This window comes from Tursiops truncatus, chromosome 20 (genome assembly GCF_011762595.2).
Source record: "Tursiops truncatus isolate mTurTru1 chromosome 20, mTurTru1.mat.Y, whole genome shotgun sequence".
In the NCBI taxonomy this organism is placed as follows: Eukaryota; Metazoa; Chordata; class Mammalia; order Artiodactyla; family Delphinidae; genus Tursiops; species Tursiops truncatus.
In genome coordinates, this window is record NC_047053.1 from 13952280 (window position 1) to 13976008 (window position 23729).

The following is a 23729-nucleotide window of genomic DNA, read 5'->3' on the forward strand; positions in this document are numbered from 1 at the left end:
TGGCATAACCTCTCCGTGGTGCTCTGCAGGGAGAGAGGCAAAGGGCAGATCTCATCCGCCAGAGGGGAAAAGAGGGAGTGAGAGGAGTCAGGAGCCCTGGGTTTCTGATCCTACGTGATGTTAAGTCCTTTTATCTCTCTGTGACTCAGTTTTCTCATCTGGCAAATGGGGAGAAACTATTAGCTGTCTAACTGACTCACAAATTCCTACAGGGAGAAAAATTAGATAAAAATGGAACTGTATTTTGTGAAATACTAAGAACTGCACTGATGTAGTAGATGGTGATTTAGAAGGAAAAAGAAAGTGTGTGTGGCAGTGTGCTGGCACTACACGTACAGGTCATATTTAAGCCTGCTCTTAGGTCTGTATTAACAAGCATGATTGCCTTTTATGGAGAAAGAAGCTGAGGCTCAGAGAGGTTAAGTGACTTGCCCAAGGTCACACAGCTTGTAATCGGCAGATGTGGGATTGGAGCCCCGTATTTCTGATACCTGGGGGTGGGGAAGGGCTTGGGGAAGAGCAGACCTTGGAGACAAAGGGCAGGGATGATCCCCCGCCAAGAGGAGCTGGTTTCTGGCCTTTGGGGGAATGCCCCACATCTCAGAGGAGCTGGCAGGGTCCCAGCCTGGGCAGACAAGAGCAGAGCAGGTGAGCAGTGGGAGGCCCTATGCAATGGGTCCACAGGGACTTTCTGTGAAAGGATGAACAATGGCTCACCCAGCCTCTTCCTGGGGCTGGTGGCCAGGGGTACTTACTGGCTGACTGTTTAAACCCCTTGGCAGAGTGGACGATGACATGGAGGAAGCCATAGAGTCCTGGAGACTCGTCGTCTGCAAGAGAGAAAAGCCCCCAGGGAAGGGGGTGATGAGAGGTCTGCTTCTTCCCCTCCTGACCCCAGGCTGGTTGGATGCAGAAAGGGCGGGAGACAGTCTGTGCCTTGGTCCGACAGCACCACCTGGTGGCCAGATGAAGAAGCTTCCACAGTCCACTGCTTCCGGGAACGTGGGCCGATGCTCCTTTCTCCCTCCACTCAGCCTGGGTGGCCAGTTCACACCTTCCTCCTGGGCCAGGGACTTCGTCCCATTTCCCGCGGGGCACTTTCCCTCCCCCATGAATCCTGCCTAACCCCTGACTGCCCGACTCAGCTTAGCCTTCCGAATTGAAATTAACCAATATTAAGTCACTCTGTGCCAAGCAAAGAGAAGGTCCAGCTCTGCCTCCTCTTTGGGACATGCGGGGCAGATGACCCCCACTGTGGAGGAGAGCTTGCTTTCAAACCCCTCCCTTACTCCAGAACCTCCCACAGGCTCCTCAGCTTGAACAACATACTCCCTTGTTTGGCATTCAAGGCCTTCTAAGATCTGATCCCTGCAAACTTTTAGCCGTATTTCTCATACACTACTCTCATCCACCTACCCTTCCCCTCCGCCACCACCCTGCTCCATGAACTGGCTTCCATGAACTGACGACCTCAGGAACATATTAACAACACAATCCCAGTGCACCAGGGCGCCAGATCTTCTCTCCAGCCAGAGGTGGCCAGGGAGTAGCGGGGGCTGTCTGGAGACTCAGCAGAGAACAACCCCTATTCAAACTCTCTGTGTACCTGGCAACTGAGTCTTCCCAGCCCAGCAGAGCAGAGATCAGCTATTTGTAGCTGAGTGTCTAGCTAGGTCTTTGTGCAAGGCCCCAGCAATGCCCTGGGGGCTTGGACCTGCTGATTTGAGTAACCTTGGGTTCCAGATCTTACCGTCTTTATTGCTGGTGACAGGAATGTTGTGTACAGTCCTAAGTTTGAAACAGGATCCCGTGAGCACCTGGAGCTCCACTGAGCTCAGGACAAAGGCCTGGAGATCTGCAGGAGGAGACAAGAGAGAGGGGAATGTCACCACAGGTCCACTAGGACCTACTGCTCTTCCTTGGGGGCCACTGCAGGAAAAAAGCTGAGCTCTAGGGGCAGAGTGGGTCACTGGCAGGGAGGGAGAGTAGACATTCAGCTGGGAATAGTCACGGGTGCTGCTGGAGGGGTAAGAATTGGAGGGTCTAACTAGAGGGGTTCACGAATGTGTGTACGAGACAACAAGAGCAAGAGACAGAGAGCTGGACAGCCCTGGGCTTTGGGTCAGTCCTATTGCTAATTCATCGTATGCCTTAAGCAAATCACCATCAGGGTAGCGTAGTTGGGGCAGGGTTTTACCTTTCTTCTGTAGTTTCTGAATTGCTTCTCTCCACTCTGACCTCTCATAGTCTGAGGACAGTAGGAACAGGTAGCTCTGTAGAAAGGAGAAGAGAATTCAGTAGGATGACCAGAGTCAGGCCAAGGACATTTCTGGATCCTGGGGCCCACGGTGAAGCTCCTTTACCCAGGTACCCCTACGCTTGGAGAAGGGCAGCTAGGAGGAAGGCCTTCCTCTTAGGAAGCCTGGTGACAGGAGTGGCAGTGCCAGTGATGGCCAGCAGAGGGCACTGGCTCCCCACCAGCGGGGAGGGGGAGTCCAGGGCTGGAGCCATGGCAGCCTCCTTGGGAATTGGGGGCCTGAGTCCCTGATTCCCACGGGTCAGGGCCAGGAGCTATAGAGAGTGGGCAGCCCTGGACCGAGGAAGGGAACTGTCTCTGTTCCGTCCCCACCCTTCTGACCTTTCCATTCCGATTGTGGATCCGAAATGGGATTGTGGGGGAATTGAGCAGCAGCAAGAACTCATTCTCAAACATCTTCTTTTTCAGGCGCTCGATGGCCCGGCTCTGTCCTTTGTTGGCTTTCTGCGGGGGACAGAGGGCACAGATGGTTCTCTTCACACTCAGACTCCACTTCTCACCCAGTAGCTCTATGTACAACATTCCCCTGTGTATTCATCATTTTTTTCCCTTTTCTATATTTTATGATGATTTGATGTCTTGGGGGGCCTAGCCAGCCACAGAGAAAACTGCTCCTCCCAGGACATGCTAAATCCTAAGCTAGTAAATGACTCCTCTGTGAGTGCGTCTCTCGTGTGCAGACCAATCGATCTTGAGTCCACACCTCCAACCATCTCCTTTAACGAACTCACACACAATCCAGTATTTCCTCTGCCCTAGATAACCCAGGGCAACTAGACACCACTACTCTAGCCCAGAGCCTGCTGCCTTATTCAAACTAGCCAGTCCTAAGTTGTTTCCTGTGGAAAACACAATCCAGGCTCTGGGCCACGTACTCCCCACGCTCCTTCTGCCTCTTGACCGAACCTGGTGCTCTCCCATGTGGCACGCCCCCTTCTCTTGGAAACTATAAGTAATAAAATAAATATAAGTAATAAAAATCTTCCAGTGGCATCAGCATCTCTGAGTTGTCACTCATTCATCTCCATAAATTAGATCCCGGGTACCACTGAGACACCCTGCTTAAAAACTGCAGACACCTTTCAGCATAAAGACCCCACCTCTGGCCTCCCACACGGGGCCTCCCCTGGCTGGGTTCCAGCTTCCACGCCCAGCCGATGTCCCGTCACTCGCCCCCTGCACCCTCCACCCCAGCATCACGCTATTATTATCCCTGTTCTCTAACAAGCTGTCCCCCCTCTCAGCCAGTGTTCCCTTCTCCAGTTTTTCAAGTTTATATTTTATAAAGGATCCCTTTCCTTTTATTAACTGCTATCATGTTTCATATCTCTGTTCCAACGCCGTCCTCAAGCTCCACGGTTAGAATGCACCTCTGAAGCACTTTTTTTTACCCACTAGACTGGCAAAATTGTGACAATTGCTCACAGCTGGTGCTGTGACAGTGTGGGGGAACAGTGACTGTGACACAATGCTGGGGAGAACATGATCGGATGCAAACTTTTCAGAGGTAAATCTGGTAATGAAATGCACAAGCCCTCTGCCCCAGACATCCCACTTGTAGGGAATCTACCGGAGGGAAATATGAGTGCAGACTAAAGAACGAGAAACAAGCTGAAGACTCAAATACGTTGTCATGTAGTCGAGCAACAGAAGAGGATGCAGCTGTTACAAAGGATCTGATAGGGCTTCCCTGGTGGCGCAGTGGTTGAGAGTCCGCCTGCCAATGCAGGGGACATGGGTTCGTGCCCCGGTCCGAGAAGATCCCACATGCCGCGGAGCGGCTGGGACCGTGAGCCATGGCCGCTGAGCCTGCGCATCCGGAGCCTGTGCTCCGCAACGGGAGAGGCCACAGCAGTGAGAGGCCCTCGTACCGCAAAAAAAAAAAAGGATCTGATAGATTAAATTGCAAAACAGCACGTGTAGTCTAATCTCATTAAAAAATACATACACACAAACACACACACACACGTATAAGCATAGAAGAGTCTAGAAGAATACACCTCAAACTGGTGATAATGGTGGGGTGATGATAATCAGTTCTACTCTATACACTTTGATATTGTGAGCATTTCTTGTTATAATAAGCTAGTGTTACATTGGTAATTAGAAAAAAAATTGTGTTTAAAAAATACTATTGGGCTTCCCTGGTGGCGCAGTGGTTGAGAGTCCGCCTGCCGATGCAGGGGACGCGGGTTTGTGCCCCGGTCCGGGAGGATCCCACGTGCCACGGAGTGGCTGGGCCTGTGAGCCATGGCTGCTGAGCCTGCGCGTCCGGAGCCTGTGCTCCGCAACGGGAGAGGCCTGCGTACCGCAAAAAAAAAAAAAAAAAAATACTATTAAAGAATAAATTGCTGCTTCTTTTGTGACTCAGAGAACAACACTGTGCCTCTCCAGTGACTCTTATCACGTTGTGTCACATGCTGTGGTCACACACAGGGATGTCTTCATTCTCCACTGGATACGGAGGTCTGTGAGGCATCTGGCACACCCCTGCAGCCAGCAGCCAGTAGAGGTGTGTAAGCATGGATTCAACTAAGCAGAAGGCCATGTCTGCACACCCGGGGAAGGACAGAGGGCACAAAGCCTGCTGCTCCCAGGACCAGGTGAGAAACATGCATGCAGGATGCCCCTGAAGTGGGGATGCTGGACAGAGCCTGATGGGGAAACAGGCTCCACCGAGGCAGGGTAAGCCTGGCTGTTCAGGAGGAGGACACCTGTGCTTGTCAGGGGGCTCCCTCTGGGCAGATGCACCCGCAGTCTGACCCTCAGCCCTAGGACATTCCCCTGAACCAAACCTCCCTGGGGTTACTACTATGGTCTTCCTCTCCGCTGTTCAAAGAGAGATGCCTGGGTTTAAAGACTCCTTAGAGGCCATTTGGTCACGTATTTCTCAACAACTGTTCCCAAAGCACCTATTTATTACGTGCTGAGTACTAGGGCATAGGACTGGAGCAAACAGCCCCCTCACTAGAGCTGAAATTCTAGTGGGGAAAAGAGAAAGCAGAGCGTGCAACTTTCATTCAGTACCAACAAAGCAAAGCAAAGAGGTAAACGTCTGGAACCAGGAAGCTGGGCACCCAACCTAGACTGTAGCGGGCAGACATCAGGGAAGGGTCATCAGGTGAGGTTAGGCCTAAGGCCAAGCCTGGATGGGTGAAGAGGAGAGACCAGGCCAACCAACCAAGCCCCTCCACGCTCTTCCTTCCATTCATGCATAAGGCTCTGCCTGTAAGGTGCTTTCCTCTAGCCACTGTTTTCAAATACGTGAATTTAAGGCTATCCATTGTCCTCTAAAGAGCACTTTGGCTACATCCCATGGGTTTTGACATGGAGTGCTCTCATTTTCAAGCAGGTCTAAACAGTTTGCAGTTTCCATTTTGATTTCCTCTTTATCTTGAAAGTTTTAACTTCCCAGGCATATATTTAACTATATTCTAGCTGTTAATTTCTAATTTTACTGCACTGTAGTTTGTGAACATGACCAGTACACTATCATTTTTTCTTTTCAATTTGAGATTTCCTATGCAGCCTAATACATGATAAATGTCTGTGAATGTTCCATGTGTGTTTGACAGAATCTCAGTTCTCTGTCAGGACACAAGCTTCTGTGCATTTTTAGATCAAGTGATATTCAAGGCTCCCTCTGTTATTTATTTGCCAACTTGATCTGTCCGTTTCTGAGGGGCCTCCCAGGCCCTTTCTCTTGCATACATCTTGCTTTTCCTTAAGAAGGACTTTTTCTTCTCTTGCTTTCCTATTCTGCAGTGTTTGGCATACACTGTTCCCCAGGAAACGTCCCATAATTAACCCCACTGCATTCTGAGCACTGACTCCTCCTTGGCCCGCCCTCCATATGCTCTGTGCTAATGGTTAGAGTCTTTCCCTGGGCACATAAATGTATCTTGAAGACTATAAAGAAAGACCTCCCACTCTTACATCCTGCCTCCCTTGTCAGACTCCCAAACCTTACCACTTCCCCTCCCTCCACCTCCCTGGCACACCCAGTTCAAAGGGCCCCAATAAAAATGGCCTACTTCCCTGCCCCAGCTGAGGCCAGGCTCTGCTTACCTCCTTCTGGATTTCACTCTTAAGGGCAGAGATCTTCATTTTCATGTCCTCCAGCTCGTGGTCTGGGAAGGGGTGCACCTGGGGACTGGCCTCAGACTCCTCAGGGGATGGAAACACTAGGTCAGCCAGGGGGATGTACCATTTGCAGTCATATTGCTGGTGCTTCCTGCAAACAAGTCAGAGGGAGATGTGAGCCAGAGAGGAATTTGGATCTTCAGGCCTGAATTGCTGGAACCAAACACCACCTGAAAGGGATTTACTAAGAACTCATCACAGGCAAGAACGATCCCCCTCCTTGAGGAGCCTAATCAGGAAACACTCGTGGAATTATGAGAGTTGGGTTCTAGGGTCAGGCAGCAGTAAGGGCTCTGGACCTTGGGCCTGTCATTCTTCTGGTGATGTTCTTAAACAGCCCAAACCTCTAGGGTATGAGCAAGAGTGGTCTCATGCCTTCCTGTTCCCCATCCCACACTCTTCCTTCCCTTCTAGCCTGTCTATACTTAGCTTATATTCATTATCTTCTAGGCTAGAGATAGAATACAGACGCTATTTTGAATGCCAACTTTTATCAATAGAGGTCACATGGGATACTGAGTTGAGGATTATAAAGCCACATCCAAGGGACTTCCCTGGTGGCGCAGTGGTTAAGAATCCCCTGCCAATGCAGGGGACACGGGTTCGAGCCCTGATCCGGGAAGGTCCCACATGCCGTGGAACAACTAAGCCTGTGCGCCACAACTACTGAGCCTGCTCTCTAGAGCCCGTGAGCCACAGCTACTGAAGCCCGTGTGCCTAGAGCCCGTGCCCTGCAACAATAGAAGCCACCGCAATGGGAAGCCCACGCACCACAACAAAGAGTAGTCCCCACTCGCCGCAACTAGAGAGAGCCCGCACACAGCAATGAAGACCCAACGCAGCCAAAAATAAATTAATTAATTAATTTTTTAAAAAGGGAGTAAAAAAGAAGTAATCTCTGAGAATGTACCTTAAAAAAAAAAAAGCCACATCCAAGTCTAACGAGAAACGGTGCCATGGTCCACTAGTAACGTCTGCCTTGGGCAAAGGACTTAAGGCAGAGGTACGTATACTTACGACTGTCACCTCCGCTTTAGAATCATCTCAAATGTCATCTAGTTCCAGGGAGTCATCCCTTCTTTTGAAACTCATAATAACCTCTCCTTCTCTCACTTCCCCCAGGACTTGGGTTTGCACCTCCCTGCAACACTGAGCGTATGGCTTGTCTCCCCTGGCACACCGTAGATGATAAGGAAATACAGGTGGAAGGATGTGGGAGTGAATACTGAATAAGCTTTTCTGCTCATGACACAGGGACACCCATATCACTGGGTATAGTGACGGAGCTGGAAAGAAGCTTTCAAGTCAGATTAAGGTTCAAATCCCATCTCCTCCACTTCAGTTGTGCGACCTCGGGCAACTTATTTAACTTTATTCTAAGCCTTTTCTCTCATCTGTGAGATGGGGATAATAATACCTACTTTGTGGAGTCACTGGGGAGATTAGAAATAATATATTCAAAGCATTTGTCGTGGCACCTGGCATGGCATAACCACTCAATAAACGATACCGGCAGATTTAATGAATATTCACTGAATTGCAGTTAGCAAAAATTTAGAGATGTCTAATAAAAGGAGAATGCTTAAGTAAATTATGGCATATCCATTCGTAACATCACGCAGGAAAGTAAAATGATGATTATGAAGATTAGGCAGCAACAGGGAAAATGCTTATGACGTGAAATGGAAAAAGCAGAGCCCCAAATTGGGTATTCACTCTGATTACAAGTATACGAAGAAACATAAGAACATTTTAAAAAACTGGAAGGAAATACAGCAGCAGGAGACCGATGCTTATGTTCAGGTGGGTGACGGGGTTTTTTTTTTTTCTTCTGTAATCTGGCTGCGTTATCTTTACAATTAAAACCATGATTTATTTTTAGAAAAAGGCTATGAAGTAAAATAAAATTAATTAATATGTTTTTAAAAAGGGGAAAAAAAATGCAGACTGCCCCCGGTTGCTGAGGGGCTCCACAGCGGGCAGGGTCTAGCTGCACTCCAGCCCCCCATCCTGCACACTCACCCCGCCGATGTCTTCTTTAGCTTGGCGCACAGTAGGACGTCTGTGAAGAGGAAGACATGCCGCAGCTTCCGGGAGCCCTCCGACACTTCCACCAGGAAGCCGTCCTTCACCAGCTGCCGCGTCTGAGGGAGATGGTACACCCGCCCCCCCCTGGGAGTCAGCCCAGGGCCCAGCCTGCACCCATCCAGCTGTGGGGGTGAGGGTGGAGCTCCAGGGAGGGACCGTAGTGTCTGGTGGTTAAGAGCACTGGCTTTGGGGTCAGGGACATGGGCTTAAATCCAGACTCTGCCACTTCCTGGCTGTGATCTTGAGGGCAATTTCCCCGATTTCTCTAAGCCTCAGTCTTAGAAACTGTAAAATGGGGATAACGATATTTGCCCCGCAAGGTAGGAGTCATGGTGTATGTAGAACAGTTAGCACAGTGGCCGGCATGTAAGATGTGATCAACAAGCGGTAGCTTTCCACTTCCCTGCAGCTCTCAACAGCTCACACCTGGATGGACCCACCCTGGGTGATGAACACTCCCTCCCACCCCCACCATAAAACCCCCCTAACCCTGCCTAAGATGTTGATCTAGTTTCGGCTAAACCTCGACCCGCAGAACCACTCAGGCCCATTTACACCGTCTCTGACCCTGGACTTCCTTCCGTGGGGCCATCACAGTGTCCTGCGGAACCTGCAGCCGTCTCTAACCTGGGCTCTGGCTGGCCCAGAGCATTCTGCTCCAGGCATAACTTCCAGAGCCTCCTCCCTGCCGCCCTCAGAGCCAGCAGGCTGCTGTGGGGCTGCCACTACCTGTCCCAGCCTTCCCCGTATTACGTGCCGCGTGACCTATATACGTTGCCATATGTAGGTGAGTACCTAGAAAGTACACAACTAAAATGATCTGAAACTGGTCATGTTCCAGGGCCTCTGGAGCTCTTTCAGACATCCGCAGAGTCCAACAAACTGGGGACATTCCAGGGTTTGCAAACCAGGGCTGGGAGCTGCACCAGGAACAGCTCTCTGTACCCTATTAGTCACTCTCCAGAACGTGTCCCTCATTACTTCCCTCCCCAGGAGACACTGAAGGCTCGTAAATGTCACAAAAGGAGCATAAACCCAGCCAGCCTTCACTCCTACACGCCACTTAATTACCTCTCTTGGACAGGAAACCCCGTACGTGGGCCAGGCTGCTGACCCATGCAGGTAACTGTCCCTTTGATTCTTCACATTGCTTCCCCTCACTGAGGTGTCCCCACCCTTCCACCAAAAAGGGCCCCCAGGGAACTGGAGCTGCTAGCCACACCTAGGCGCCCACCTGGGACAGTCCAGCCACCTGGCAGCCTCAGTCATCTCTCCCTGACTCCACAAGCTCCCTCAGCCCGAGCCATTATCTTCCAGGGGACTCTGAGGACATCCTACTGCCCAGAGGGGGCTGTCTGCATTCAAGAACGAGATAGCCAGAGCCCTGGTCTGGGGGTCAGCACATGAGGCTCGCAGACAGATAACCCCAGCTAAAGAATCCAGTTCCGACACTTATAGTCGAGAGACCTCATGCAGGAGACCTGGAGAGACTCTCCGGGGCCCCGTTTCCTCTTCTGCTCCTGTGGACTATTGTGAAGGTTCATGAGATGCTGGACTTTAAGCTGTCAGTCCAGGACCTGAAGGCCTCTCCTTGGCTGGGAATGAGAGATCAGGGTTGGAGAGCCACAGAGCATTGGGCAGGGGTGCCCGAGCGGGGCAGGAGAGCAGGGACGGGCAACCTGGGTGCTGGGCTATGCTGGGTCCTGAGCTCACCTCCCCCTTGGGGGTTGTGACTGCAGTCCGGCGGGGGTCAATGTCCTCATTGATGCTGGACAGGAAGTTCTGGGAGATGCGGAGGGCATCCTGTAGCAGCGGGTAGTCTGGGTGGTCCACAGGTGTGTGCTTCAGCAGGTCCTGGGAAGGATGGGGTGGTGAGTTGCGGGGAGCGGTTCTGGGGCTTAGTGAGAAGACAGTGGGGAGAACTCTACCCTCACTGAAAGAATTCCGAGGGAGACACTAGGGACCCACACTCTAACCTGGTCATGCCTGCAAAATCTGAAATAAAAATTAGGGTCGGAGCAGCAGGGGTGAGGGCAGTGGTGCCGCTTTATTCCTGCTGCAGTCATTACTCTTTCCCCGGGCAGCACAGGCCAGGTGGAGTCTCGTGTCACCAAGCAGCTGGGAGAGACACCCCGCTACTCACCCCACAGCTGCTCCAAGGACACTCGAGACCATCAGTCAAGGGATCGGGAGGCCGGAAGTGCCTGCCTCCTGGGGAGCATCTGGCCCAAAATCAAGCTTAGTAGCCAAGCTACTTTTAGGCCCTGGACCCATCGGCATGGTCACCACAGGCCAGGCAGGTGCAGTCAGGGCCCAGCGACCCTCTGCCCAACTCCCCAGATGGGCTGTTCTCAGCGACTCCAGTGCCCGCCCACCCTGAGTTCAGTCTCCCATCCAACTCTTAAGCCCTCTCAGGCCATTCAGCGGGGTATACACTCACGTGTAGGACAAGGGTGCTCCTGGTTACTCGGTCAATGGGCTTGTAGAGTAGAGCTGTTGGGGGCAGGGAGAAAGGAGACAGGTCAGATGAAATACAGGGAGCAGCCTGAGACCTTAGGGGGCAGCCTCATGCCCCCGCCCGCCTCCCTCCCTTGCATGGACACCCACTTACAGAAGGCCAAAGTGGGTTCCATGGTAACCCACACCTCCATTTTCACCCCAGGCAGGCCAGATAACACCAAAAGGGGGACACACAGCTCTGGTGGCCCGGGTCCCCTCCCACCTGACTCCTCATCTCCTCTCCCACCAGATGTGACTTCTTCGAGGGCTGTGCATCCCCCAGGCCCGTCCTGGCTTGACCAGGCTCAATGCAGACACAGATGCTCCTCTGTACCCTCCATGATGAATCACACAGCCTTACCCCCTAGAGCTCCAGGACTCTGGGGGTCACACCCGGGACCCCAGAATGCAGGAAGGAGACACTGTTTTTCCAGGGAGGGCGGTGTCCCTGTGCCCCATCATTCTCATATCCCTCTGGTCCAAGGCCTGGCACCGCCAGCTGGGAACAGCATGCATCGTTCTGACCCACACGGTTGACCTCATCTCCATGAGGAAGACCCCTCTCCATGCCCTCAACCCCCTCCTGGCTGAGGGCCAAGGAGGCATGCCCAACCTCCACAGAAAGGCTCTGCTCTCAAGCTAGTGGCAGCTGGGGGGCAAAGATTTCCTAAAGGAATTCAGGTGGGGCTTCGAGTATGAGAGCCCCTGAAGAGGCTGGGAAAATGCAAGCTCATCGGGGCCCCCACTGGCCACACCCCTCGGTGACCAGGACACCAAATGAGGATTGCTGGGATTCAGCAGGGACAGGTGGCGGCGGCAGCTGGCCCACTGACACTTCCAAACAAGGCTCCTGCAAGCAGCTGTGCCCGGCCCCTCCCAGCCTGGGGGGTTCAGCTCCGGTCCTGCACCTGGACACCTCTGTCCATGAGGTCATGACCTTTGTCCTCCTGCCGTGGGAGCAGTAAGAGGCAGGATGCTGGTCTGGGGAGGAGGACCCCAGAGTGGGTGTCCCATGGGACCAGGCCGTGACAGGTCCCAGAGCTGACATTCATGGCCCAGCCAGCCCCCAAACCAGAGAGTTCCCCAAAGCCCTAGATATAAATACCCTGCGCGTTGCTAAATGGACACTTTGGGGAATAATGTGCTGGCTACGGAGAAGATGCAGTCTCAGTGGTGTGCCCCGAGCCTCATCTGTTGGCTTTGCCTGGCTGCCCGTTAGAATCACTAGGGAACTCTTAAAAGATTCAGATGCCTGTTTCCCCCTCTCCCATCAACTAAACAGCAGGCTCTGATGGGCAGAACCCAGGCATCACCATTTTAAAAAATCTCCTGTGCCGATTCTGATATGTCAGAATGGTTGAAAACCACTGCTTTGTGCAAACACATCTCCCGTGATTTATTTGCAGCCCTTTCTTAATTAAGCAATTTCTAGAGCCCCTCCCCGTGGGCTATGGGAGCTAGAATGGACAGGACCAGGCTTGGGGTATCTTGGGACAGTGAGGGTACAGCCCAGTTACCAGCCCAGGAGGGGACCAGTTCTGAGGCTGTCTAGGATACCCACCTGTGGCTCAGCCCATCTGCAGGGGGGAAAAAAATCACTCCCTGAGAACCCCAGAGACCCAGAGAAAGTGCAAGCTCAGCAAACACCTGCCAGGGTGGGCCCTCGAGTTCCCGTCCAGGGAAAGCTGATACTACAGTGTCAGCTCCCTCTGCCCCGCTGTCAGGTCCCAGGAGGAAGAGGTTTCTGACTAAGCTCAGAGGTCTGCACAAATGGTGGATTGGGTTTCAGACGGGTTATTAATATGCCTAGAGTCACCTCAAGAGTCCACTTGATTGTGGCCGTGGAATGAGTCCTAATGCATCAGCCCCAGGTGGTGGAGGGGCAGGTGGGAGGAAGGGTGGGGAGAGGCAAGTGCAGGGAGAGGGCCCTGGGGCCACGGTCAGATATGGAAGGAACCAGTGCGGCCCTGACGTTCATGCTCTCCACGGCACCTGCACACCTGCTTCCCCTGAGAATGCAGGGTGAAGAGCCCACCTTTCCCACCTCACCTGCTCCACGGCTCCAGCAGGCTGGCCTGCTTCCTGCCTCTGCTTCACCCACTCTTGCCCCTCCTCACCATGGGGTTCCTGTCTCTGGGACAGACACCATTCACCAAGTTGCAATGCCTGTCTCTCCCCCTCCTCCAGAAAGCCTCCCCTAACCAGGATTTTCACAAGCAACACTCACAGCGCCTAAAAGTCCAACCATGACATGTGCGAGCTGGCCTCTCTCTAGCTTGCTGAGTACTTACTCTGTGTCCAATGGCACTGTTTTACGTGCGTTATTTCCTTTAATTAAAAAGGGAAGCAATTATCACTAGCCCCATTTTACAGATGCAGAAACTTCTCGAAAGCACAGAGAAATTATGTAACTTGCTCACAGTCACAAAGCTGTAAGGGACAGCTGGGTTTTGAATCTACGCATGGTCTACCCGTGCTCCTATCTTTGAGATGTCCCCTTCCGTAGGGGAGGCAGCACCTGCCAAAGCTCGGTGGCCCTCGGGAGGATTCTGGGAAAGATTCACCGGGAAGGAGTGGATGAGCGGGCCTCTCTTGTTGCCAAGGTGAGCCCCCTTCTTAGGAGCCTGGGTCACACGCGGCTTTCCTTGCACCTCCACTGCGTGTGGCCCTGGAGCCCTGCAGACTGGGCGCTCGGCACACAACCGCTAAGGCAGACACCTGCAGAGTGAGCCCCAAGTGGCACAGCCTCCCTGATACCGCACAACCAGCACCCCTTGGAGGGGCTGAGAAGAGTCAAACAGCGTGGTCAGCAAGGGCTCCTTCACTCCTGACCCCTCACTTGAAAGCTGACTTTGCTGCAGGGACCAAAGAAACCCTGAACTCCAGGTCCCAGGCCTGTTTCACTAAAACTAAGCTTCTTTCGGGGGAAGAAAGAGGAAGCAAAGGGCCGACCGTTTCCTCTTTAGGGAGACTGATTGGAGACTTGACCAACTCCTAGGCCTGACCAAAAAGGGCATTTTCCCCTCAGATCTAGGACCACGCCAGTTTCAAGCCTGTCAGAATCTCAGCCGAGGGGCGGGGACCCAGGTCAGCTTCTGCCTGTGACTACAGCTGTCCTGCTGGGACAGCTGGAGAGGGGCGACCTCAGGGGCTATCTCCATCACGAGCAGTCTTCAATGCAGGACAGCCCGAGAAGGTGAGGGGACAGCTGATCGTGCACAGCGGCCTCCGGGAAGAGCCCGAGAAACCTCAGCGTCGCTCCTCCAGCATGCTGCCACCCCCCTCTGTTCAGCCTTCAACAAGGAGCTCCGGGTTACCACGGAGATATGAGAGCAAAGTGACTGAGAGGGGTGCAGAGACACAACGCCTGGTGGGAGAGAAGAAGGTCCTGAAACCAGCTGCCTGCCACAGGAGCCCAGAGCAGCTGGCCTGGGGCAACATTTGAGCCTTATGCCCCTGCCAGAGGCAGCGGGGCTCATCCCTAAGGTACCTCTGGCCTCGGAAGGCGGGGCCCACTAGCTTCCGGACACTTCCTTGCCTAGATCTGTGCCAGCCTCCTCTGAGCAAGAGCCTGGCTGACTGCACACACCTGTCCCAGGACCTCCTCCCTGAGGGAGCTGCGAAGATGATGCTCTGTCCGTCCCCGCTATTGTATGGTGGGTGTGTGACCTTCACAAAGCAGCAGCCGGCCACGCCCCCCTCTCCCACCAGCATTCACGGCCAAGACCTCAGCTCAAGGGTCTCCAGTGGCTAGAAACGAACCCCCTGGGAGCAATCCAATTCCTTCCTGCTCCCCTGCCATTCAGAGAGGAGAGAGCTAAGGCGGTGTGTGCACTCCAGGCACACAATACCCTGGCCTCTCACGAAACAAAGAGACTCCCAACTTCTCCCTCCAGCCGGGGCTGGCGCCCTCCCGCTCCAAGGCACTGCCATCCAGACCATCTGTCACCCTCTGATTGCCCCTGCTGACCCCTCTCCAACCCCAGGGTGGCCACCCCTGCAGGCCCAGCCTTGTCACTTTCTCTCTGCAACAGCCTCTCCAGGAAGTTGCCCCCAGCCTCTGAAGCTGAGGCTCCCCACAGATCCTCGGGGTACCTGGACCCCTCTAGCCTGGTCCTCCCATTTCCAAGCCACCCTGCCCCGAGCGGCCCCCAGGCTCCAACTCCAGGCTGGAAGCTGGCTGGCGCGGGGTTAACACAGGTCCAGCCACTTGTCCCCCCTCCCTGCCCTGCTGCCCCCCAAACCTTGATGGCCACATTTCAGCCCACTCCAGCCAGCCCCCAGAGGTGGGAAGACACACCACCTCTCGGGAGAGGGGGCCTGGGTTACCATAGGTGCAGTTACAGCAGAAGCGAATGATGAGGAGAATTTCCATGGCAGCCTCCGTCCCCGCGGCAGGAGCGGGCGGCCATCGCTCCCGGCTCCCCAGCTCCCATCAGCGGCCCGGCCACTCAGCCACCTTCCCGGCTGCTGCTGCACAGCCTCCAGAATCAAGCAGCCGCTTCTGAGTGCTCTTCTAGCAAGGGGGAGGGGAGGGGAGGGGAGGGCTGCGTGCGTGGAGGGGGGAGGAGGGGGGGAGTGAGCCGCCTGCTGGCATCCTAGGGAGGAGCACGTTTGTAGCTGGCCAGCTGCCTGGGGACGGAGGCTGGATGCCTCGCGTGCACACGCTCACACACACACACACACGCATGCTCCCACACACACGCGCATGCACGCGCACGCACACACACAAGCCGGGCACCATAGTCCACAAAGCCAGACAAAGGAAGGTGACTGTTATCCAAGCCATTCCCCAAAGTACCTTCCATAGTGACTGACGTGTGGCTGTCCTTGGAGTCCTTGGGACCTTTCACTTTCAGTTCCTGCCAAACAGAGGAGAGGAATCACTACCTGGCCTGTCCCCTGAGCCTCCCCATCCCCCATCGTGAGCAACGCAGGAAGCAGGGCTCTGAAACCCAGGGGTGCAAATAGGAGAAGAGACACAAAGACTAACACGTGCAGGCCTCCCTCTGCCTCTCCGCTTATGAGCCCCTGGGCCACACCCATCATCTCCTGGAGCCTCGGGGGTCCCCTGAAGCCCCTCCCCAGCAGCTCAGAGGGCCTTCCAGAGGAGGCCCACACCCTCCTCCGCCCCGCAGCAGCGGCCACTACTTGGAGGTCTGTACACGCCAGCCCAGGGCCAACAGGCTTTTAGTGGACAAGCTACCAGGGCACCAGCTGCTCCTTGGGCGTGAGCAGCCCTTGAGGTAGGAGTGGAGGGCCCCACACACCTGCACAGGGGGAAGCACGGAGGGGCAGGCAGTCCGAGCGTATTGAAAGGGACTCACCCAGCCACCGGCCCCACCCGCACTCCCCACCCACCATGTCTGGGCTGGGCGTCAGAGAGGAAACTTCAAGGAAGGAAGAGGCAACACCCCTCCTGGATCCCGTGCAAAGTGACAGGGAGTGAGTGCCGGAAACAGACCCCAGGGATAGCTTATCTGATCCTAACCTCTTTCACCTGCCTTTAGAGTCAGAGGTTCCAGCTCTAGCCCTTGCCACTGGACCAGCGTGGCCTGTAATTGGAGCTGTAATGCAATCCTCACTTGGAAGACTGAGTGCATGGTTGGCGGGGGGCGGGGGGCGGGGGGGGGTGTTCACAGGGGACGTGTCAGCAGGAAGGTGGGGACGAGGTGAGGCCAAGGTCAGGTACCAGGTGATGTTGCCTGCTCTGCCTGGGAGGCAATGCCCAGGCAGCGGGGGCTCCACACTTCCTACTCCTGCCTCAAGCTGTTTCTAGACAGAGAAAACCCCCAGGGACTGAGCCTGGGGTGTGGGGCTGGGGAAAAGGGAGGTTACTCAGCTTCTCAAGGATGTGTCTGGATTCCCAGGTTTAGGGAATTTTTCTCCATGTCCCCTTCCAGGGCAGCCTAGAGGTATGAAATCGCTCTGCTGCAGAGGAGGAGGGCCTAATTGCAGTAATTAAGCGGCAGCAGCAGTGGGAAGTGACAGCGTCTGCGCATGAGTCAGGGTGAGAAGCCACTGGCAGCAGGCCACGGGCCTCGCTCTGCCCTTGGGGCCAGCTGGCTATGAGAGGGGCTTGGGGAAGAGCGCAGGGGTTTCTGCCAACCATGGAGAACAGGCAGTCAGCCCAGGCTAAGAGGAGAACCCCCTGACCACTCTCTGGACCACACATGACCAGGGCACCCGGGCAGCCTCGGCAGGGTCACTCTGAACACAGATGGGAAACCCAGTTTGTTCCCAGGGAGGGCGGGGAGCCGTGAGAGGAACACCCTTTCTCCAGCCTCATTGCTCCACTTAGAGGGACCTTCCCACCCCTCACTCCACTCCGTCCTCCCAGGCAGAGGGTGACTCACCCGACCCCTGGGTTTGGGAGAAGAAACAGAGCTCAGCCCTCCTCTCTCTGCCCCCAGTAGATGTGTCTGAACGTGGAGGGGAAGTGTTAGCAAATCTAGTGTGGCTACAGGTCCGTGTCCACGTTTTTCCAATCCAGCTTTGACTAGTAATCAAGCTGACATTTCCATCTCCATCTGCCCTACTCTTGTACTGCCTCCCAGCTGATTCCAAACTTGGGTATGACCCTTATAACCCCAGTAGTTTCTCGAAAACTACCCTGCACCTCACCAACTTTTCCAGCAACAGAGCTGAGAGAGAAAGCAAAGGATTCAGAGGGGGCCAATAAGGCAGGACTTCCAAAACTGCAGAAGGAGCTCCCTTTCTTTGGAACCAGAGGTTCTCCTGCCCCAAGCTTGGAGCTGGGTGTTGTGATTGTAAAGCCACTGGCCTGGTTGGGAGGGGTGGGGGGTGGGGGGTATCCCTGAGATCTTTTTGGCTCAAGGGGTGAGCTGGGCTGTGCTCCTGAGGAATCCTAGAGCCCTTCCCTGCCACTTCCTGGATAGAAGTGTCGGCGGCAGACAATGCCACATCTTTGCCCTGCGGAGGAGGGTGGTGGGAGGGCTGGGCTGCAGCCGCAGGGACAGGCATACTCCCAGCCAGAAGGTCTAGGGCTTCTTACCCACGTGGCCTTTGTCCGCTCTCTGTGGGACTGCAAGGATCTTAAAAGATCACCTAGTCCAGACTCCCTCAAATCTTCCCGATTATAAAAATCACCTGGGGAAGTTTGTTAACAATACAGACTCCTGGGCCCCACCCCAAACCTTCTGAATTGAAGCTCCAGGGAAGGTGCCTGAAGATCTGCATTTTAAACAGTGGCCCCTGGTGGTTCTTGTCCAGCAGGCTTGGGATAAGCTGGATCAATCCAGACACCTCATTCTACAGCAGAGGAAATAAGCCCAAGAGAAGGGAAGTGACTTGCTTAAGGTCACCACAGTGTGGGAGAATGCTGCCTTTTTAATTTCCTTTTTTGCTTCCCCTGTTCTAATGCAGAATAACCTAAAAGAGAATAACAAAATCATACATAAAGCGATATTCTTATGTTAAGAGGGAAAGTGTCGCGGGCAAGAAAGCAAATCAGGCTCAGTGTTACTCATCCGGGGAACCATCTTCCTCACTGGCAAGCAGGGGAGGAGAGGCCCTAAGGCTAGAAGGCTCTGAGCAGCCCCCCAAACCCCGAGTCGTAGGGGTGGCTGTGCAGGGAGCTGCCCACCTCGGAGATCTTCTGGAATTGGTTGTTGGACTGGCTGCACTTCTCAGCTGTCTCCAGAGCGACTTTATAGTTATCCACAAACGCTTTGTACACGCCAAGCTGGCTGGCCTGCAGGGAGAAGAGAGAGAAGGGCAGGAGAGGGGTGGGGAGAGAGGATTAATGAATGGATGAAAGCATAACCAGAGCACCTGGAGCTCCCTTAGCACTCAGAACCTCTAACTCAGTCCGAGCGGCTAGCTGGGAGCAGAAGGAAAAGGCAGGGTGAACATACTACAGTACCCCTTTGAACTTGGTAGTTTCCATGGAAACTGGCTCAGCCAATAAGGTTAACAAGGGGGTATTGGGGGTTGGGGGGAGCAGGGTACGGCCTTTGTTGGCATGCCAAAGCTCAGTTCATTGCAGCATTTGGCTTTATTTAGCATCATCAAAGTCTCGCACGGTTTGAAGCCCCTTAATGCCTCACGCATCTTTCACATCCTGGAATTAGCTGAAGCAGGGGGAGACAGGGAGAGGGGTGGGCACATGTGGCCTGCTCAGTGCCCCACTCCCCATGCTCAGTGTGGGGAACTGTATTTAAAGGCACAGTCCCCACTTCCCTTGGCCTCCCTCGAGGTCCTTGTCCCCACCTCCTCAGCCTTCAAGGAGCCAGAGGTCCTTCCTCTCTACACATTGCATGTCGCTTTGAACCTAACACAAAGCTTTCCACAGCTTCGGACCACACAGAGCCTCGTCGCCTCCTTGGGGAGGCAGAACAGATGCCATCAGCCCTTTCTGCAAAAGGGGAAACCAAGGCTCGTTAATTCAATTCCGCAAATATTTATGGAAAGCCTTCTCTGTGCTCTGCACGTACATCTCCTCTTACCAGAGCAAAGGGTGGAAATTCTAATTAAACCACAATGAGATACTACTTCATACCCATCAACCTGGTCAAAATTTAAGAGTCTAATGATATTAAGGGTTGGAAAGAATGTAGGAAAATAGGAACTTTCCCAGATTGCTTGCGGGGGGTGTAAGTTAGTATAATTATTTGGACAGTAATTTGTCAATAATTAATAAAGTTCAAAATATGCACAGCTTAGCCTACTACTTAGCAAATCCTCTTCTACAAACAGACCCCAGGGCTATGCTGTCCCGTACAGGAGCTACTTGCTACACGGGGATACTGAGCGCCTAAAATGGGACTAGTCCAAACTGAGATGTGCTGAGTGTAGAGTACACCCTGGGTTTCAAAGGCTTAGTATGAGAAAGAGAATGTAAATGATCTCATTAATTTCTTAATCTTGTTTACATGTTGAAATGATAATATTTTGACTCTGTTGGGCGAAATAAAATATATTCTTCACATTAATTTCACCTGTTTATTTTTACTCACTGTGACCACTAGAAAAGTTTAAGTTATATACGTGGCTCGCACTCTATTTCTACTGGAAAGCACTGCTCTAGAGAAACTTGAATATGTGTGTGCACAAGGAAATGTGAACAAGGGTATTTACCTGCCTCACTCTTTCTTTTGTGAAAAGACTGGAAACAAATGCCCACAAGGGGAACCCATACACACAGTGCAGTTAAAATAGATGAACTAGATCTTTGTGTAGCAACGTTGACAAGTTTCAAAATGAATGCTGATTGAATTGCAAAATATATGATACATACAGACACACTTATATACACTTTAAAAGTACATGCAATGCCATAAAAAGATATATATGCATAGCGAAAACATGAACTGCAGCCTAGAAGGCTACACACCAAATTCATGTCAGTAGCTGCTTCTAGGTTGAGAGGAAGGGCAAGAGGAAAGGGAGAGAGAGAGACTTCATTCTCATCTGTAACGCTTTATTTTCTTGATTGAAACGTCTTTCCATATATCTTCAGAGCTTAACATCTGTTATTTCTGGGAGGTGACTGCACCATTGTTTGCTACATTATTCTCTAGATTTTCTGGTTAAAATTTTTTCCAATGAAGTAGGAAGGACGTTCTACCCACCAAGGTACGAGGCGGGAAGTGGGCTGCCCCTGAGCCCTGCCCCGGATCGACTCTGCTTTCTGCAGAATCCCTGTGCTCCTCAAAGATCCGAAGAGGTCGGTGGGGGACCTGTAGCCACCCAGGGCAGAGACAGAACTCGAGGAAGCTGGCAGGTGGGGCGCAGGAAAGCCAGAGGGGAAAGTGAGAGCTGGGATGCTTGTGAAGAAGCCAGGGCCAGAGCCATGCAGGTCTCAGCCCCAGATGGGCCAGACTTTTCAGAAAGGAAAATCCCAGATGGGGAGGGGCGGGAAGGGATGGAGTTCGTTTCCTCTTCCAGAGGGAGCCCTGGCCCACTGGTGTCCCGCGCTACAGGGGATGTGCTAGCCAGTCACTTCCTAAACCAAAGTATCATTGCTATTCTTCTAAGTATGCACATTCCTTGTCCCCCTTCCCACAGAAGGATAAAGGCTGGGTGCTCAGGGTGGAACGCTACCCTCCTATCCCACTACAGAAGGGAGTAGCCGGAGGTGAGCCAGAAGCAGGAGCCACCTGGGCAGAAGGCCTGTGTGCAGGGGTCACCGGCCATCCCAGGCACTGCCATCTCCATGGAGCACCTTAGTCTGCAGGGCCCAAGGCCTGGCCTGCCAGGGCCATTAACTGGGAAGTGGAGGTTGCTTGGAAACAGCAGCTTGGCACTGGGGTGATCCCATAAAACAAATAACGGAGATGCTAATTCCCTTCTCGGTCGGTAATGGATAATCAAATACCCGGAGACCAGCTGAAAATAAACTGTCTCCAGATGCCTGGCCTGCCCGGCCTCCTCCCAAACCTGTAGCCCCAGGGGCTTCAGACATCAGTTCATGATGCAGGGGGAGGGAAGAGGGGGGTAGCAAATTCATAGCCAGGCCAGTGAAGCTCAGACCAGAATGGGGAAGCCTGGTGACAGCAGGGTCCAAGTGACAAAGATAAACTGGGACAGCCTTTCCACTATGCTCCAGGCTACTCACTCCTACCACCGCCCCCCCCCCCCCGCCCCCGCCACCGGGGTTTGCTCTCTTCTGCCCTCCTGAGGGCTGAGGAGAGGCTGCCCACCAAGCCAATCAGCTCAGGCTCCTGGACCAGGCGGGCAGTGATGACTGGGCGCTCATCATCCCTGAACTGGGGCCAGCACTCTGGGGCTGACAGAACCAGAAGTGTGGAGTTCCCTGGCAACAACGCCTTTCAGGGGTGCTTCTTCCTAATACTACTAATAATAGCGGTAATAATAGTAATAACAGTAATGATAATGGCTAACTACGGAGTATTTACTCATTTACTATATTCCAAGTCCTGTTCCAAGAACTTTTCAGGTATTAACTCACTCAGTCCTCACAACAACCCAGTAAAGTAAACACCATCATTATCCCCGTTTTTACAGATGAGGAAGCTGAGTCAGGAGAAGTTGGGTAAGTTGCCCAGTGTCACAAGTTTAACCTGTGGCAGAACCCAGATTCAAACCCAGCTGCGACCTAGCTCTAGAAACTGTGCTCATCTCTGTAACACTGCTGTCCCTCAGGACACAGACCTCAGGTCCTGTGATGTCTCCTCAATGCCTTTCCAACTTCTCCCTGGTCCCAGGGGTCAAGGACACGGTGCGCTCATTCACCCATTCATTCACTCACTCACTCGCTCATTCATGTATTGATCACTGGGCTGGTTCTGGGGGTCCAAACTGAAGAAAATACAGTCTGTCCTCCTGGAGCTTATGGTTCTGGGGAGTCAGGCAGTTTAGTGTTCACGGAGTGGGTAAGCATAGGGGCTGCATTTCAGAGGCTGTGGAAGGCTTCTCCACGGAGGTCATTTCTAAATTGGAAACTGACCAGAGAAGCCAGATAAGACAGAGAAGGACATTTCAGGCTAGAGCGCAAGTACAGAGAGGTCAAGCGCACCTGCAGCGTGAACTGAGACCAGAAGGTTCAGCGTCGGGGGCGCAGAGGGGGTTGCTGAGGCCAGCAGCAGAGGGTCTCATAAGCCACTCCTCGGAGCCTGGCCTTTATCCAAATCCCTGAGCAGGGGGGACTTGAGGTCCGGTCAGGAGTTTAGAAAACGCTCTCCTGCTTTTAGGTAGAGGCCAGAGGCTGCCTGGGAGGCAGGTCTGGGGCAGAAGCCACTCATGAGGCCACAGCAGTGGTCCAGGTGAGGGCGCCAGAGTGCTGGAGAGAAGCAGGTGGCTGTGAGCTTTAATGAAGTGGACTCCATGGGATGCAGGGAGGTGTTAGGGGGTGGGGGAGGGGAGGTGCCAAGGATGAGCCCCCGGGAGTCATGGATGGACGGTGGTTGGGACATGGCCGCACCCACTGAGACAGAGGCAGGGAAAAGAGCAAAGAACTTCAGAGCCAACGAGTTCAGTTTTGAGCATGCTGAGCTTGTGGCCTAGGAGCATCCAAGCAAGAGTCTTCTCCATGTGAGAAAAGCAGAGCCCTGCCCATTCAACAGGTCCCACCACTGCAGGGGAGGAAACGGAGAAGCACGGCTCCCTGCCCCCCCCCCCCCCATACCCAGAGGATAGGGCCACAGACTCCTGAGCTCTATCCCGCCAGCTGGACTGGCAGAAGTTATGTGGCGGAGAGCCGGTGGGGGCCCTGTGGGTGTGACTGGGGGTCCTCAGGGGACGCGGCCAGAGACGGACGCCGAGCTAGAGGAGAGGGTCGTTCCTGACCAAGGCCGCACGCTACTTCCACCTCCTCTGTCCCTCTCCCTGCCCTGCGGGTGGGCTGGGCTCTTAGTGCTTCCTGCTCCAGGGTCCTCAGGAGAGGATCGTTGGCTGACATGGTCTCCCTCCCGACTCTTCACTTCAGAGGCAGTGCGGAAGCGAGGCGAGCGTCTGAAGTCTCAGGTGAGCAGTCCCTGCCTGTCCACCTGGCACTTGGCCCTCTGCCGGCTGAGGCACAGGGCCCTGCAGCCCAGCAGGGGAGCCTTCGGTCCAGCCCTGGAGCCCCCAGGTGAGAGAAACAGTGCCCTGCCAAGGGCACCTACCCACGTGGCCTGTCCCTGGCAGCCCTAGAGGCAGTCTAGGGCTTCACTGGGGGAGGCCGGGAGTCGGGGCAGCAGGCCCAGGTTCCCCATAAGGC

General features: G+C 53.7%; 1 protein-coding gene across 4 annotated transcripts in view; it reads right to left on the reverse strand.

Moving 5' to 3' along the window:
• ABR (ABR activator of RhoGEF and GTPase) overlaps positions 1–23729 on the reverse strand; it is a 178440-nt gene that overhangs the window by 41341 nt on the left and 113370 nt on the right. For all 4 annotated transcript variants that reach the window (XM_073797882.1, XM_033848366.2, XM_033848367.2 and 1 more), the window contains 10 exons: positions 18654–18761; positions 15849–15909; positions 10989–11041; positions 10262–10402; positions 8483–8604; positions 6386–6551; positions 2639–2761; positions 2198–2273; positions 1751–1855; positions 756–830 (listed from right to left, as the gene is read on the reverse strand). In XM_073797882.1, the coding sequence (XP_073653983.1) occupies positions 756–830; positions 1751–1855; positions 2198–2273; positions 2639–2761; positions 6386–6551; positions 8483–8604; positions 10262–10402; positions 10989–11041; positions 15849–15909; positions 18654–18761 (1030 nt within the window). The remainder of the gene's footprint in view (positions 1–755; positions 831–1750; positions 1856–2197; positions 2274–2638; positions 2762–6385; positions 6552–8482; positions 8605–10261; positions 10403–10988; positions 11042–15848; positions 15910–18653; positions 18762–23729) is intronic.